Source organism: Talpa occidentalis, unplaced genomic scaffold (assembly GCF_014898055.3).
Source record: "Talpa occidentalis isolate TD23 unplaced genomic scaffold, MPIMG_talOcc4v2.1 talOcc4.10, whole genome shotgun sequence".
Taxonomy (NCBI): domain Eukaryota; kingdom Metazoa; phylum Chordata; class Mammalia; order Eulipotyphla; family Talpidae; genus Talpa; species Talpa occidentalis.
The window spans coordinates 69,138,431-69,155,908 of NW_023600993.1; the positions used below are offsets into that span (position 1 = coordinate 69,138,431).

At 36.8% G+C, this 17,478-nt stretch overlaps 1 protein-coding gene across 2 annotated transcripts in view; it reads right to left on the reverse strand.

The window, feature by feature from the left end:
- Nucleotides 1-17,478, reverse strand: part of KIZ (kizuna centrosomal protein) — a 122,805-nt gene that overhangs the window by 90,094 nt on the left and 15,233 nt on the right. For both annotated transcript variants that reach the window (XM_037493899.2, XM_037493911.2), the window contains exon 4: nt 12,689-12,781. In XM_037493899.2, the coding sequence (XP_037349796.1) occupies nt 12,689-12,781 (93 nt within the window). The remainder of the gene's footprint in view (nt 1-12,688; nt 12,782-17,478) is intronic.

Here is a 17,478-nt window from a genome sequence, read left to right on the forward strand (position 1 = left end):
CTTGAATTGGCTCAACATTTGCAAAGTATAATATTTGTTCCAGTAGAATACAAGCTGGGTTTCTGCAGGTTGGCAGCTTTCCCATTTGCTGAGATCAGACACTAACATAGGTGTCTCTTTTCTTTTTTAAAATAGTCTATCATTTTGTTCACTTAGCAACAGGGAATTCTGAACATTACTAGTATCTTCTCAAGGTGATTTCTAAGCCAGAGATGCTGAGAAGAAAATGCACGTTACACACTATTGTTGACATTGGAATATCAGAAACTGAAAAATTTTTGAGAGAAGGATGTTATTGCCAAAAGATGGAGTGTCTTCCTATCATTTTCTGTAGCTGAGTGCTTGAGGTAAATTTATAATCCAATATTTCAGTTCAGTTCTTCCTTTTCCTGTCAGTTACTCATCCTAACAAATATTGGGAGTTGGGGAAAATGCTAACAAAGCAAATGAAAATGACTGAAAATGTTTATTAGTGAACAGAGGGTAACTTAAAATCAGGAGTTCATCGTCACTAGAGAAAAGGAGAGATATAAAGAGATAACAGCAAGTTTGAAATTACTGTAATGATGTCTTAGCTAATAAATCCTAAGTACAATTTTCAAAGCAGGCGGATCTTGACTATTACCGTACCTTGAAAATATATATATATTTATATCAATTGCTATTTTATTCATTCATTCATTCATTCATTCATTCATTCATTCATTCATTCATTCATTCATTTATACATGCACTGGGTACAGTCAGAAGCGCGGGAGGGTGAGAGAATTCACCAGAGCCAGAGCGGGGAACAGAACAGACAGACTTGACGAAGTACACTGCTGAGAGGAGCAGCGGGCGGCAGGAGAGGTCTGCGCACCATGTGGGACCCTCGCCCGGCAGCCGGGGATCTACCGATGCTGCAGAGGCTGCGGGCAGCTTCGCAACCCAGCGCTCAACGGCTGTGCCACCGGGGAGGCCCCCTTGAAAAAATATATTTATGTTATACTTCATGTTCTGTGACATGCTTAGGAAATTTTTACTTTCTCTCTTTTTTTTTTTTAGATTTTTATTTATTTATTTATTTATTTATTTATTTATTTATTTATTTATTTATTTATTTATTTATACAAGTACTGGGTATAGTCAGAAGCGCGGGAGGGTGAGAGGATTCACCAGAGTCAGAGCGGGGAGCAGAACAGGCAAAAGAACTGAAGTACACTGCTGCGGGGAGCAGCCGGCAGCAAGGAGAGGTCTGCGCACCATGTGGGACCCTCGCCCGGCAGCCGGATGGAACCAGCGCTTCAGAGGCTGCGCGCTGCTTCGCCACCCATCGCTAAACCGCTGTGCCACCGGGGAGGCCCCAGTCTTTATTCTCTCTTAACGTCATTTTCACAGACAAGAGAATGGAGCTGTCAGACCAAATTTTGTAACTATCACTTTTACTTTCTATGTAAATTTATATGTAAGCAGGTCCTTAAGAAGATTATATTGACATACAATTATTCAGAATTATTTCACCTTACCATGTTATGAAAAATTGGTTGTGTCTACAATATATCACAGTGACAAAAATGAAAGAAGAGTGAAAAATAACACACCCCAAAACTCAATTCTTATGTTGAAGCTGTAATCCCCAATGTGACTATCTTTGAAGATAGGACCTTTAAGGAGGTAATAAAGATTAAATAAGGTGATACAGGTAGAGTCTTAATTGGAAAGTACTGGTGTCCTTACAAAAGGAAGACACAAGAGATCCGGCTCTGTCCATACACATGCACAGAGAAGAGGCCACATGAGGACACACCTGCCAAGGGGACAGGTCTCACCAGAAACCAATCCTGCGGGCACTTCGAATTTGGACTTCCAGCTTCCATAACTGTGAGAAAATACACTGTCATTGTGATATTTTGTTTGACAACTAAGAAAACATGCCAGTGTTATTTTTTACTCTTCTTTAATTTTGTCACTGTGATATATTTTAGCACAACCAATTTTTTACAACAGAGATGACGAAGAGACGTCTCTGTCATTAAATCTGAAAGTTGCTGGAACTATGTAAATTTTAAAATGGAGTCATTAAATTTAGACTTCAAAGATATGTTCTGTAAGTTATTTTATAGGATTAATCATGATAAAAATTTATCTATTGTTGAATCGTCACCACCATCTGGCTTTACCTCTCATTTCTCTAATTCATAGGTAGCTACTCTATCTCCACAGCTGCCTCTCCACTATCCTAGAGAAGCAGCAAGAAGCCAGGATCAATGCACATCTATCTTAATGGAGAACAAAGATGGTAATCACAGTGATGGTGGTGAGAATGGAGGTAAGATTGGTGAACATTTATCAAGCAATTACCAGATGCAAAGTAATTTATTGTCATTATCTTTTTTAATCCTCAAAGCAACAATTACTATACTTAGTCTTTTTTTATTATTTTATTTCATAAAGGTATTTAATTTTATTAAATATTTCTTTTGTTCTTTTTAATTTTTTTATTTTTTATATTCCCCTTACAATTGCAACCCCCTTGTTTTGACCCCAATCCCTCCTTTCCCTGCCCGCCCCCCATAGTGTGTCTCTGGTTCATAGTTGTTTGCTGATTTTGATTTTTTCTTTCTTATAGTTATTCTTTTTCCTGGTCCCTTATTTAGGTTTTCTAGATTCCTGCTATGAGTGAGACCATCCGATATTTTTCTTTTTCTTTCTGGCTTATTTCGCTGAGCATAATCCCTTCCAGCTCCATCCATGTTGCTGCAAATGGCATGTGTTTATCTTTTTTGAAGGCTGAGTAATATTCCATTGTGTATATGTACCACATCTTCTTGATGCAGTCATCTATTTTTGGGCATTTGGGTTGTTTCCATAGCTTAGCTATTGTAAATTGTGCTGCTATAAACATAGGGGTGCAGGTGCTCTTTGGAATTAATGTTTCTGTGTCCTTTGGGTAAATACCTAGGAGTGGAATTGCTGGATCATATGCAAGCTCTATCTTTAGTAGGTTGAGGAATCTCCACACAGCTTTCCATAGTGGTTGGACCAGTTTGCACTCCCACCAGCAGTGCAGGAGAGTTCCTTTCTCTCCACATCCTCACCAACATTTGTTGTTGCTAGTTTTTTTAATATGTGCCATTCTCACTGGTGTGAGATGGTATCTCATGGTAGTTTTGATCTGCATTTCCCTGACTGCAAGTGACGTTGAACATTTTTTCATATGCCTGTTGGCCATTTGCATTTCCTCTTCAGAGAAGTTTCTTTTTAGCTCTTCTGCCCATTTTTTGACTGGATTATTTTCTTTGTTGTTGTTGAGTCTCATCAGCTCTTTGTAGATTTTTGTGATCAGTCCTTTATCATTAGTGTTGTGTGAAAAAATGTTCTCCCAGTCGGTGGGGTTTCTCTTTGTTTTGGTTAGTGTCTCTTTTGCTGTGCAGAAGCTCTTTAATTTGATGTAGTCCCAGCGGTTGATCTTTGCCTTCACTAACTGCTTTGGGTGATGTGTCTGTAAATATGTCTTTGAGGTGCATGTCATGTAGAGTTTCGCCTATATTTCCTTCTATATATTTTGTGGTTTCAGGTCTTATGTCTAGTTCTTTAATCCATTTTGAGTTGGTTTTTCTGCATGGTGTGAGGTAGTAGTCAAGCTTCATTCTTTTGCATGTAGCGACCCAGTTTTCCCAGCACCATTTATTGAACAAACTTTCTTTGCTCCAGTGCATATTCTTTGCTCCTTTGTCAAAGATTAGTTGACCATAGATCTGTGGGCTTATTTCTGGATTTTCTATTCGATTCCATTGGTCTGTGTGTCTGTTCTGGTTCCAATACCATGCAGTTTTACTATCTTTACTCTTAAAGGACTTAGCAAGGTTGAACAATTTGTTCAGGTTACATAGCCAGGATTCAAACCCACATACCAAGGCTCTGTGTTCATCTTTTATGCTACAATATTCAAAACTGATTCATTCCAACTCAAATTGTGTTACTGAACCACAGTTTTGAAAACAATATATATATATATATATATATAAATTCTGATTAATGAATCTGAAGTATGTGTCTAATTTCTTACTAAATTCAACCAGTACAAAATCAAATCTTTTAATATAGCTCTTGTACTCGATAAACAAAACCATGTAGGTTAAATAGGAATGGTAGTATAAGTTTCAAGAGACATGCAGTATTCCTAAAATTGTACCAGTTAATGACTTTTTTTTAAAAAGATTTATTTATTTATTTATACAAGCACTGGGTACAGTCAGAAGCGTGGGAGGGTGAGAAAATTCACCAGAGCCAGAGCAGGGAGCAGAGCAGGCAGAAGGACCGAAGTACACTGCTGAGGGGAGCAGCGGGTGGCAGGAGAGGTCTGCGCGCCATGCAGGACTCTCCTCTGGTGGCCGGGGAGCAGCCGGGGATCGAACTGGCACTGCAGAGGCTGAGGGCAGCTTCGCAACCCAGCGCTCAACCGCTGTGCCACCAGGGAGGCACAGTTAATGACTTTTACAAAACAAATCACCTACACACGTAAGTCTAAGCAAATACTTTGATGAAAACAATACAAAAGTAAGTTATAGTTTCCAAGTGAGCACAGTAGTTTAACAAGTGTGTGAGAATACCAAGGCAACAGGCTCATATCATTTTATTACAATTCAATATGTCCTCTATATGCTTCACAATTCCCAAATAGGGTGACCAAGGATATGACTGTGTCTGTTAGTTTCCTGTTCACCAAAGAAATGCTCTAAAGAAGTGTTCAAAACTACATCAGGGAGATAAAATGCTGCCTCTACTGGCTAATTCTGAGACACATGAGTAAGAACAAAAGCAACCATACCCTACCCGTAATAAAAACAACAATCTCATCCACAGGCCAACTCCTTCTTCCCAAAACAGGTTAACCACCTGCCCATAACTTTCTCATAAATGTAATTTTTAAAATTCATCAACATTTTAAAATTAGGAATAAAACACAGAAATAGAACTTTTACATCTAAACCATAGATTACCAAAAGTTGGACTGCTGAGATAAAGTATATGTGTATATTTGTGATAGTTATTGCCAGATTTCTTTTTCCAAAAAGTATAGGCACGAACACATCTTTTTTTCCCATACTGCATGAAGAAGACTGTTCTTTTCTAAGAATACGGTATTTCAGCAAATATAAGTATATTAAGTTTAGGAAGTCTTATTTGTTCAATCAGTATTTGTTCTCCTGTGGAGGCTTCTTAATCCCTTGCAGTATCAAAAAGTAGACAAGAGGAGCAAAGAAAGTTTGTTCAATAAATGGTGCTGGGAAAACTGGGTCGCTACATGCAAAAGAATGAAGCTTGACTACTACCTCACACCATGCACAAAAACCAACTCAAAATGGATTAAAGAACTAGATATAAGACCTGAAACCACAAAATATATAGAAGGAAATATAGGCGAAACTCTACATGACATGCACCTCAAAGACATATTTACAGACACATCACCCAAAGCAGTGATAGTGAAGGCAAAGATCAACAGCTGGGACTACATCAAATTAAAGAGCTTCTGCACAGCAAAAGAGACACTAACCAAAACAAAGAGAAACCCCACCGACTGGGAGAACATTTTTTCACACAACACTAATGATAAAGGACTGATCACAAAAATCTGCAAAGAGCTGATGAGACTCAACAACAACAAAGAAAATAATCCAGTCAAAAAATGGGCAGAAGAGCTAAAAAGAAACTTCTCCAAAGAAGAAATACAAATGGCCAACAGGCATATGAAAAATGTTCAACGTCACTTGCAGTCAGGGAAATGCAGATCAAAACTACCATGAGATACCATCTCACACCAGTGAGAAAGGCACATATTAAAAAAACTAGCAACAACAAATGTTGGTGAGGATGTGGAGAGAAAGGAACTCTCCTGCACTGCTGGTGGGAGTGCAAACTGGTCCAACCACTATGGAAAGCTGTGTGGAGATTCCTCAACCTACTAAAGATAGAGCTTGCATATGATCCAGCAATTCCACTCCTAGGTATTTACCCAAAGGACACAGAAACATTAATTCCAAAGAGCACCTGCACCCCTATGTTTATAGCAGCACAATTTACAATAGCTAAGCTATGGAAACAACCCAAATGCCCAAAAATAGATGACTGCATCAAGAAGATGTGGTACATATACACAATGGAATATTATTCAGCCTTCAAAAAAGATAAACACATGCCATTTGCAGCAACATGGATGGAGCTGGAAGGGATTATGCTCAGCGAAATAAGCCAGAAAGAAAAAGAAAAATATCAGATGGTCTCACTCATAGCAGGAATCTAGAAAACCTAAATAAGGGACCAGGAAAAAGAATAACTATAAGAAAGAAAAAATCAAAATCAGCAAACAACTATGAACCAGAGACACACTATGGGGGGCGGGCAGGGAAAGGAGGGATTGGGGTCAAAACAAGGGGGTTGCAATTGTAAGGGGAATATAAAAAATAAAATTTAAAAGAAAAAAGTAGACAAGAAACAGTGTTTCCTACAAAATTTGTCTTCCTCTTTCTAAATCAACTCGTTTCCTGTCCCCATTGTCATTCACTTTTCCTAACTTCCCCATCATTTCATTACAAGATGTGCACCTACCAAAATGAACTCAATTTTCTCACCTGTTAAAAGCGTTTGACACAGATCACACTTGTCACATAATTCACCATAAACAAGAGTAAAGGAATGATGATAATTGGGTAGCCAAACGTCTCCACAAAGAGGAGGTTAAAGAAAATTGTTATATTCAATCTTGACTATATGAGAGAGGCTAAATTCTTAGCTTCCTCCCACTATTTTCCAAAATGAAAACCTTTTTAAACAGTAACTGAGAAGTAAGTTGGTATATTTATTAAGGCCCTGCACCAGTATGCTGGGATTTGAGTTCCAGCTCTACCACAGACCAGATGTATGATCTGGGGACAAGTGACTTAACTTCTTTAGGACTCCATTTCCTGAACTGAAAATGGGGATAAAAACTGACCTTACTTTTTATTTTATTTTATATATTTTTACATCATTTTTCATTTTTGCACTACGTATGCATTTTCATCTTGGTTATAGTCCCCATACAATTCCCACCGCCCTTGTTTTGATCCTACTCCCTACTCCCCTTCCCCCAATAGTGTGTCTCTAGTTTATAGTTGCTTGTTGATTTTGAGTTTTACTTTATTATAATTAGTCTTTTTCCTGGTCTTGTAATGAGTGCATGTGTATATTTAAATATATTTATACAAATATATTTACTTGCACTTGCATACTTATATGCATAAGTACATATATGTATATCATGATATAAAGTTTTTACCTGAGACAGAGTAAGACCAATGTGTTAGCAGTTAATCAGAGTCACATTCTCCATTACCCCCAAAAGAACGCACTCCCAAAAGAAAGCTGGATATGTACAGTTCAAACTTCATCTGTGTTTTAATCACATGAAATGGGACACATGGCTGGCTCAAAGAAAGCAGCTCTCTCCTCTTCCTCTTTGTAGGGTGGCAGGCTGCTATCACTCTCCAGGTGTAGCAGGGAAAAGGCCCTGTCCTGAGAGGCTCATGATCTAATGAGAAGAGTATATTCTACCCTCTCCTGAAAAAATATATGCAGATCTAGTTTTAGGACCAGGACTTGAAAAACTATGTGGAATTCAGTTTGATTTCTAATTGTTTTCTTAATAGGAACACATTTAATTAAGTTAAGATAAAGGAGAGATCTGGCTGAATGCAGAGGTTAAGTTGTCACAACATTGAGGATAGCAGAGCTCAGGGTCACCAGGCCTGTGAAGGTACAACAGCTCATTATTAGAAACCTCGACAACTGCTCAGAGTTCTACTTTAGGGAGATTCTTACACTGTTTATAATTGAGAAGTGATTCAAGGAGATTTTTGGTGAAGGAACAAAGTAAGTATAAGAAACTGGGTGGTATATAGGTAACTTTAGTACTAACCCACCCCTTCACAAACCACCCACCCCACCCCTACACACACAAATACTGTTCTTTCCTATAGCAGGTATGACAGGGCCAGGCTCATATCCCTAGGGGCCTTACCACCTCACTACAAGCCCCTGCAAGCAGCTATGCCTCCTAGCCTGAGTGATTTCCTCGCTGCTGTGCAGCAGTCAGAAGTGGAGCCAGATGCAACAGTCAGTGACAGAGGGGCAGTGAAGGGTTAATACCTCCTTCCCCCCTCCTAAGCACAGTAACAGCATAAGGCATTTTCTGCAGCCTTTCTTGGGGGCAAGGGATTGAACTCTAGCTGATCACAGTGGTGACCTACCTAGTCACACACTGTTTACTGGCCATGACACTTTCCTCTTCCCTCTACCTAGGCTTCATGGGACCACCTCCCAAATAAACTACTTAACTCAAATCATTAACTTAGGATCTGTTTCCTGATTTACTTCCTCTTTAAATATGAACACTTCAGGATAATCTTATGATTCCTTTCCCCTTGCTGCCAAGTTTATTTCAGTGTTCCCTCCATAGCGCAGGTTGCTTCACCCCCTGGAGGTGAGCTTGGGCCCAAGCAACAGTCTGCCCTTTGCATACAGCTCAGGTCCTGGTAGTTGCAGTCTGTTCTCTGGGAAGGGGTTACTTCCACTTTGTTAACACTGGGATGTCTTCTTCTCAGTCAGCTGTCTCTCCTGCAGCAGATTTGCTCCTGATCACAGCTCTGCCACTTCCTCTGACACAGCTCAAACCCATTGTTGAAATCATTGCACACCAACCACACACTTGTCTTCTCACTTCAAGCTCCTCTTCAGTTGAGTTTTTATGGTATTTTTTGCCCAACAAAGGCAGAAACTCAAGGGGACTCAAATAGATGTTCCCTTCATTACAAACATGAACAGGCTCTCTGCTTCCTACAGCTCACTTGATTCAGCTGTAATATTACAGTAACAAAAGTGACCATTGTACTTTCTTCCCAAGATTAGGTAAAAATGCAAAATCTAAATGAACAATTGAAATGTTCTGGAGGCTATAGCCAGGAATCTGTCCCAATTTTTGAAGAACATTTCACTCATACTAGCTTAGAAGGCAGTGCAGCAAGATTGCTAATGCATGAATGCTGAAGTCAAGTGGACTCGGCTTGAATTTTGGTTCTGCCTAGCTGTGTAGTCTTGAGCAGGTTAACTGACCTCTCAGAGGTTTCCTATCAAATGAGGATAACAATAGTATCTACTTGTAGGATTGCTGAGAGGATTAAATGAGTTGATGAATATGAAGTGCTTAATGTAGCATCTGGCACAGAGAAGGTATACAACAATCATTACCCACTGTTAGTATTAGTATTAGAAATTAATAACTTTATGGCCATTCTCCACATGATCCTTGTAGGAAGGGTGACAACAGGGGAAGCAGAAGTCCCACCTAACCTTAGCACTCAGATGAGATTCCATGGCCCCCAGCCCTGGCAAAAAAATCACCTTGCCAATAAGTATTCAGTTTACTTCCACTTTAAGTAGAATTTATTTTTCAGCACAAACTTCAGAGAAACTTCACAACCCTACCCCAAAATTTACACTCACACTCATAAATATCTCCATGTTTTGGGGTAAATTTTGATGACTCTTATGTATAGTCTCCAGTTACCGCTCATACAAAAAACTGAGCAACTAGAAAAATATGCCTAGAGACCAAAAGAACCAGAGTTTACCCCAAAATAAAAAATGACAATACATGCTAGAGTGGGGAAGGATTGAGTAAAATCTGTGAGGATTTCAAGTGGGGCCTGACCTTTTTCGTATCTGTTAATAACAAAAAAATGTTGACTCAGTAAATTAATACTAGAAATAACCTTGGGGGATGAGAAGATCAATTATTAATTATCTTAAGTTAACACATGACTCTGAAAAGCAGCCACTGGATGCATGAAAACACTGTATGTTTCACTATAAAACTGAGCTAGTTTTATATAGAAAAAACAGACAACCACTACTTAATGACTTCTCTTAGTAAAGCATCCAAGTTACTACTATGGTTGAAAGTTGCACAAACACTTTTTTAAAATAATTCAGAATTAGCATTAATTTGACAGATCCTCTGTCCTCATTAGTGTTTTTCTATTTCAATGGCCATCCCCAATTCAGGTCCTTGGTTTATTCCTTCTTCTGAATCAACCCTTATTTCCTCAGTCTTATGCACTTCTTTCCCCAACTCATCCTGCATAGCAATGTTAATCTCAGCTTACTACAGCTGCACACTGAGATATAAGTACTCCATTCACATGTGTTTCTTCCTACACTTGCTGCAACACACACACACACACACACACACACACACACACACACACACACACACACACTATTCCTGGAGGAAATATCAAGTCTTGAGCCTGGTACTCAAGAATATGATGTACCTTTTCAAGCTTAATGTATACCACTTTGCTACAAGAATGTCAGACTGTAGCCAGACTGGACAACTACCCACTGGCTTCCCTCCCTCTATTCCTTCACTCATCACATCTCTTAATCCTAGAACATCTATCAGATCTACACTGACTAACATCCTACTCCTTCTTCACACCAGCTCAAACCCCACCTCCTCCTCTCAGTCTTTGGTTACATACTTCAGAGGAAGCATATTCTCTTTTTCCATGTAGCTCATGCCTGCCTATGTAACAGGCACTTATCACATACTATCAAGTGCCTTGGAAAGAAGATCAACTTGCAGGAAGCACCTCAAAGGCAAGAACTGTGTCATTTGTAGGGGGACCTGCTGTAGTTTCTCAAACAAAACACTTGATGGATAACCATTTATTGAATTCAACTAGTGAGATGACACTGTGCTTGAGGCCTGTACCTGGAGATCAGTAACTCTGGGCACAGAGGCTAATTCACATGACTGTCTAAAGATCAGGAGCATGGATTTCCAGTGGTAAATATAATATAGCGCACATAATAAGAAATTGTTCCTGAATTAGTATATAATAAGATTAACTAATTCATGAGTTTGCTGAAATGTATTTAACTTTTAATTGATAACCATCAATGAAAAAGGCAAGATTTAAATTCTTCAAAACATACATAATTGATTCTTACACATAGCCAATAGTCAAACCTTTTAAAGAGAAAACATTTTTTCAGTGTAAAGGAAACACTTCTTTCCTAGTTATTACAGATAATATTTTAAGGGACTGTCAGTTGTATATCTTTTGCCTTAATTTTAAACATGGCTTAAAAGGAGACTATATTACTGCATGTAAGGTAAGGAATCAGTAGTCCAAATAGGAAAACAAGTCTCCTGTTTTACGTAAGTACCACTGATACTGCTGTCCTGAGAATGTGCCTATCAGGAATGGCATAGAAAGAACAAACTAGTTTACAGATTAAAAAACATGTCAATTATTTCATGACCAAATGTCAAACAGAAAAACTGCCTAAATGATTTAGAAGACTATCACATCATACCACATTTTGTGTACATTTAATGGTACAGAAATCATTTATCATTAAAGGCCTTTTTATATAGGTCAAGGTTACTGGGCCTGGTGTTTCATATCTTACAGGTTGAAGAATGCTCTAAATTTTAGGGTTTTTTTTTAACTTTTTAATCTTTGAGAAGGAAAACTAAAACTTCCTATAAACTCAGATTAATGCCTGCTAATGCACAGAAAAAAGAAAAACTAAAACCTTCCTCCTACTATAAAAACAAAATAGTGTGGCCTCTGTTTCTTTTCTGATAAGAGTCTTAAATACCAAACAGTTAACTGCATAATAACATTTACTGGCAGCCAGGCAGCCTGCTTAGCAGATATATAAAGCAGGTAAAAGGAGAAAAAGTTAATTTCTTGGCTGAATGATTCCATCGGTAGCTATAGGGCAAACCTGAAAGTCTTTTAGTAAAGTAGCAGTTGATTCTTCTATCAATCTGTAGCACACATACTCTTCCAAGGAAAGCATTAAATATGAAAATCATATCCCGTTATCATCTGTTTCCAGCTTTCAGCCCAGTAAGCTTTTCTTAATGAATGCTGCAGCCTAAGGAACAAGCACGCTGTTGGCTTTTCTGAATAATGGAGTGATGCTACCATTTTTGCTTATTACAATATCGACTGGCTGAGGGGGTTTCACACATAGTCACAAGTGACTACTCTTGCCAGCATGCTCCAAGTTATTACAAGATGTTTTTAGACATTTCATCTAAAAGAGCTTTACTGCTTTTAGTGAAGAAAACATCTATGGTCTTGAACAGAATCATTTATATGGAGATAGGCAGGAGGATTAGAAGCCTGCATTACAGCAGATACATGGCAGAATTTATTTAAGTATTCCTTGCCTGTCTTTTTGTCTGTTGCTTAGATATGCAATCTTTTCTTTCCACTTTCTCTAAGAAAGGTTAAAATGTACAAAATTATATATATAAAAAAGTGAATCAAAATGCCACATTTTGTTTACTTTTCATTTTAAACATTTCTGGACTATGAAAATGTAGTCACAAAGCATTATTTAGCAATTTCACCTACTAAAAACACTGTATTTTTCTGTAGGATCTCCCTCTTTTAAAGCCACAGTGACTGCCTTTCTACAAATTTAATTGAATTAGACATTAAAACTATACTCTATTAGCAAAAGTCTTTAATCATTTAAAGTTTATAAAAAATATTTGGATCAAGATGGCTTTATATAAAATACTATCTTAAAAGATGAACACTCCAGAAACCCTCTGTTAACAGAAAGCTTATCATTTCATTACCTTTTCTCTATCTTCATCTTTCAGTTCATCTTTCATTCCCAGGCTGTCTTTTGAGAGTAGCTGCATCTTCTTAATTTGAGTCTCATATTCACTCTAAATATAATCAAAGTTTGATATTGTGGTTGATATTATTACAAAGAGACCTGCCCATATATTTTAGTCTATATACTATAAAAGAAACAGTTTTTACACCATAGAAGGAAGAAGTAAAAAGTAAAAGCTGATCTACTCAAGTAAACTTAGTAAACAATTTCACAAATAACATATATCAAAAGCAAAATTCCACAAAGACTTCTATATGTTTTAAGTATAAGAATATTTTAAGGATTTTTACTTGGTCTGTCATCAATTTAGGGAATAAAATCTTGATATAAGAAGCTACTGTGAAAATCCAGTTATGCTATTATGAAAGTAACCATTGGGCACTGTTTTCTCTGAAAAGTTTTATCCTAAACAAAGGGTAAAGAAATCAATTCTAGTGACTTATCTGTATGGTATCTATGTACATAATATTATGGTTCTATTAGTTACAGTTATCAAATATATTATTTGCTAGATTATCAACTTAAAATGAATTTCATTTTCTATGAATAAAAATATGCTGCAGTCATCAATGATTAGCACCATAGGAATCAAGTTTGCTCCAACACTAATAACTACATAGAGATGTCTGCATCATTATCACACTATACTTGATGAAAGTGATTCCACCATAAAATGATTTTTTTCTTAAAAGCAAGCATAAAAAGCACTTTGATTCACTATGTTAGTAATTAAAGCCTCAAAAAGTCATTGATGGTGTCCCATCACAGATAAGCATCTGAACACTCACTAAATTAGACAGTGAGGCAGTGCAATTAGAAATACACCCATGAGATCATGATGCTAGAAAATGGTTCCCTTTTTATTTTCAGCTTTGTTTTGATATACGAAAAATGGACATACAATAATAACCAAAATGAACTTGTTTTCCTTAAAATATCTTAAAAGGTGTTATATACTTTCCCATTTTTAGTAACAATTAAGGTGGGCTTTTCCCCCCCTCTATATTAGAACCATATTAATAAGACAGATGGCAGTAAAGATCTGAATAGATGCATAGTTAAATAAAAATTTTATATGGTCAGTAAAAATGATGAAAAAGAAACCAGATAAAGAAGTAAGGTAAACAAACAATTTATATTTGCTTGCTTTGTATCTATTCCTTTGAACTAAGATATATTTAATTTTTATTTCCAAGAGATTTAAACAGGCATACTTTACAGATCACAAGGGAACGTATCTTCAAGAAGATATAGAGGGTGGATTATTAAATTAACAAAAAAAAAAAAAAACATAGAGGTTAATTAAATAATTAGAAGCCACACAAAAAAGCCTTTGTTCTTGTGGCTGAAAATGTAGTCCTATGCTCTTTGAGATTAGTTCAAGTGTGCAATGGGCATTGTACAAGCTTTCCTCACTATGGAATCATTTCAGAGCTATATCTGCCAAAGACAGAGCACTTTCACATAGAAACAAGAGAGTTTTATTCAATCCATTTTAATGAATTAAAAAGTACATTTTGTAAAGAAACACAAAGACTTATATATAAAGAAAACCTACTTTTTAATAATAAAGAAAACCTACTTGTAAAGTAAGAAAGTATCGTAAACAGTCCAAGTTCTCAATGTATCTGAAAAATCTACTGAATTGCAGGTACTCCTTTAAATTAATGATGTAAATAAAAAATACAATGTATTTGAAGTAAAAAAGCTACTGTAATAAATTGATAATTTGATACAAACCATAACTGTTTCACTTAGGACCATGGATTTCACTTAAAATTGCTTTGGTCTCCTATGCATTTATTTATACATATGACATGTAGTCATTATCCATTAAATCCACCTCTGAAACATTGGAGAGTAGGGGTATTCCACTATGCCTTACAATTATTATGAAGCTCCCTAGATCCACTTCCTTGTCTATCTGCATTTAAACAAAGGGTTCTACTATGTTTTAAAGTCTTTTTTTAAAGTTTGTAAAACATCATATAGATAAATCTTTCCAAGACTTTCCCAGATGAAATGTCTAATGAAATAGCACATATCCTTCTGTGCATCTGCTTCTCTAAACATCAGTCTTTCCAGTTTTATTCCCAATTTCTTTTAGGATCAGATCCCATGTGTGTCTTCAATTTCCACAGTATATCAGGGCTTGCACAGTACATCAGAGAGGAAGTACTCCTTCCTGTCTGGTATAAACTTGAGCCCCTTGTTCCCTACTTGCCATGTATCCCAGATGCTTCAGTCATAACTGCTGCTTAAGGGGCCAAATTATTTATGTCCCAGTAGTATCTGCTGGTCCAGAGCTTCTCTAAGGAATGAAAAAGAGCTCCTCCCCCAATTTCCCTAAGAAAATGTTTCAATAAGCCCAAGAGCACTGAACTAACCCATCAAGTGACTTGTCCTCTTTGTTACTGTACTGCGAAGAGGACTGTTGATGGTCTGGTGTTCTGGGAAGAGGAGGAGTTTCTGAGAATTCTCTCAGGTCTCTCTCGTGCTTATAACACATCTCATTTTCCATTATGTTTCATTTTATTTTTCTGTATTCTCAAATTCTTTCAATTTCTTCTCATCACATTACCACTTGCCTGAAACATACCACCCCTATCTTGTTTTTCACAGACTTCTTTTTTCTATTAGTACTTGGGATTGTACAGTAATTCTCAGTTATATAACTGAATAGAGATTCTTAAGACTGGCTCAGCCTCTACACATTAGTGTGGAAGAAATGGGAGTAAAGATACATAAATTGCCTGATTTGATTGTTGGATGAATATGAGAGATGGGACTAAGATTCAGTCTTTTGTTTTCTCTTCTTCCATTTTTTCCTAGTACATGTGCTTCCTCTTATATTTGTTAACAGGCAAGAAACTACCATCAGAAAGAAAATAAAGGGGGGGATTTGTTACAGATTGTGTCCTCTAGGACTCTAAAGATCATGTCCCGTTCACTGTGGCTGTTAAAAGATTTAGAAGGAACTGAATGAGACCTCAGAAAATTTGTTCTCCTCAAAACATTTTCCTCAAATTTTATACCCTATAATCATCAGTAACCTTGGCTGAATTTTCAACAAGAATTACATCTTTTGTATTTATAATTCTCAATCCATGATTTGTTGTTCAAATGCATGGATAAGAAATATCCTCCTGACTTTTTGAAGAACATCTTTATATAAGCCAATAAATTGAATAACTTAGAATACAGATGAATTCTTAAAATCATACAATGTTCTGAGACTGAATAAAGAAGAAATAGAAAACCTGAATAGACCAATTACAAGCAAGGAAACTGAAACAGTAATAAAACTGTCCCCTAAAAACAAAAGCCTAGGACCAGATAGTTAGACCAATATTCCTTATTAAAGTAGATGCATAGGGTCTCCCCTGGTGGTGCAGTGGTTGAGCGCTGGGCTATGAAGCTGCCAGCCTCTGCAGCGCCAGTTCCATCCCTGGCCACCGGCGAGGGTCCCACGTGGCACGCAGACCTCTCCTGCTGCCCGCTGCTCCCCTCAGCAGTGTATTTAGGTCCATCTGCCTGTTCTGCTCCCTGCTCTGGCTCTGGTGAATTCTCTCACCCTCCCGTGCTTCTGACTGTACCCAGTGCTCGTATAAATAAATAAATAAATAAATAAATAAATAAATAAATAAATAAATAAATCTTAAAAAAAAAATAAAATAAAATGGATGCATAAACCCTCAACAAAATCTTAGAAAGCAAATAGAGCAATACGTTGAAAAGTTCCTACACTGTGGCCAAGTGGGATTTATTCCAGGGATGTAAGAATGGCTCAATATCCACAAATCATTCAGTGGAATTCTTTACATCAACAACAGGAAAGGAAAAAATCTTATGATCAGATAAATAGATGCAGAGAAGGCATTTGACAAGATTCAGCACTCATTTATGATTTAAAAAAACCACCCAATAAAAAGGTGATAGTAGAAACACACCTCAACATAATAAAGGATATACAGCAAAGCTATAAAGGCTATATGCCAAGCTCAAAGCTCCACAACTAATGTCATACTCAGTGTGAAAAACTGAAAGCTTTTCCTCTAAGAACAGATACAAGACAAGGATGTTTCATTTTAACCACTACTATTCAACATAATATTGGAAGTCCTAGCTAGAAATAGGCAAAAGAAAGATATAAAAGGACTCCAAATTGAAAAAGAAGTAAAGCTATTGCTATTTACAGAAGACATGATAACATACATTAAAAAAAACCCAAAGACTCCACAAAAAACCTATTAAAAGTAATAAATTAGTACAGTGAAGTGGCACATTACAAAATCAATATACAAAAATCTTTTGTATTTCTATATGGAAACAATGAACTAGAAGAGAAACAAATCAAGAAAACAATCCCATTCACAATCACATCAAAAAGAATTACATCCCTAGTAATAAACCTAACAAGGAGGTAAAAACCTGTACAATGAAAACTATGACATTGCTGAAAGAAAGCGAAGACACATATAAATAAAAAGATATTCCTTGCACATGGCCTGGAAGAATTGTTAAAATATCAGTCTTACTCAAAGCAATACACATTCAATGCAATCACTATCAAAGGTTCAACAGCATTAAACATTACTGAAATTCACATGGAATCATAAAGGACCACAAACATACAAAGTAATTCTGGCAAAAAAAAAAAAAAATAATGGCAGCATCATATGCTCAGACTTCAGGTTATACTACAAAGCTATAGCAATCAAAACAGTATGGTATTTCACTAAAACA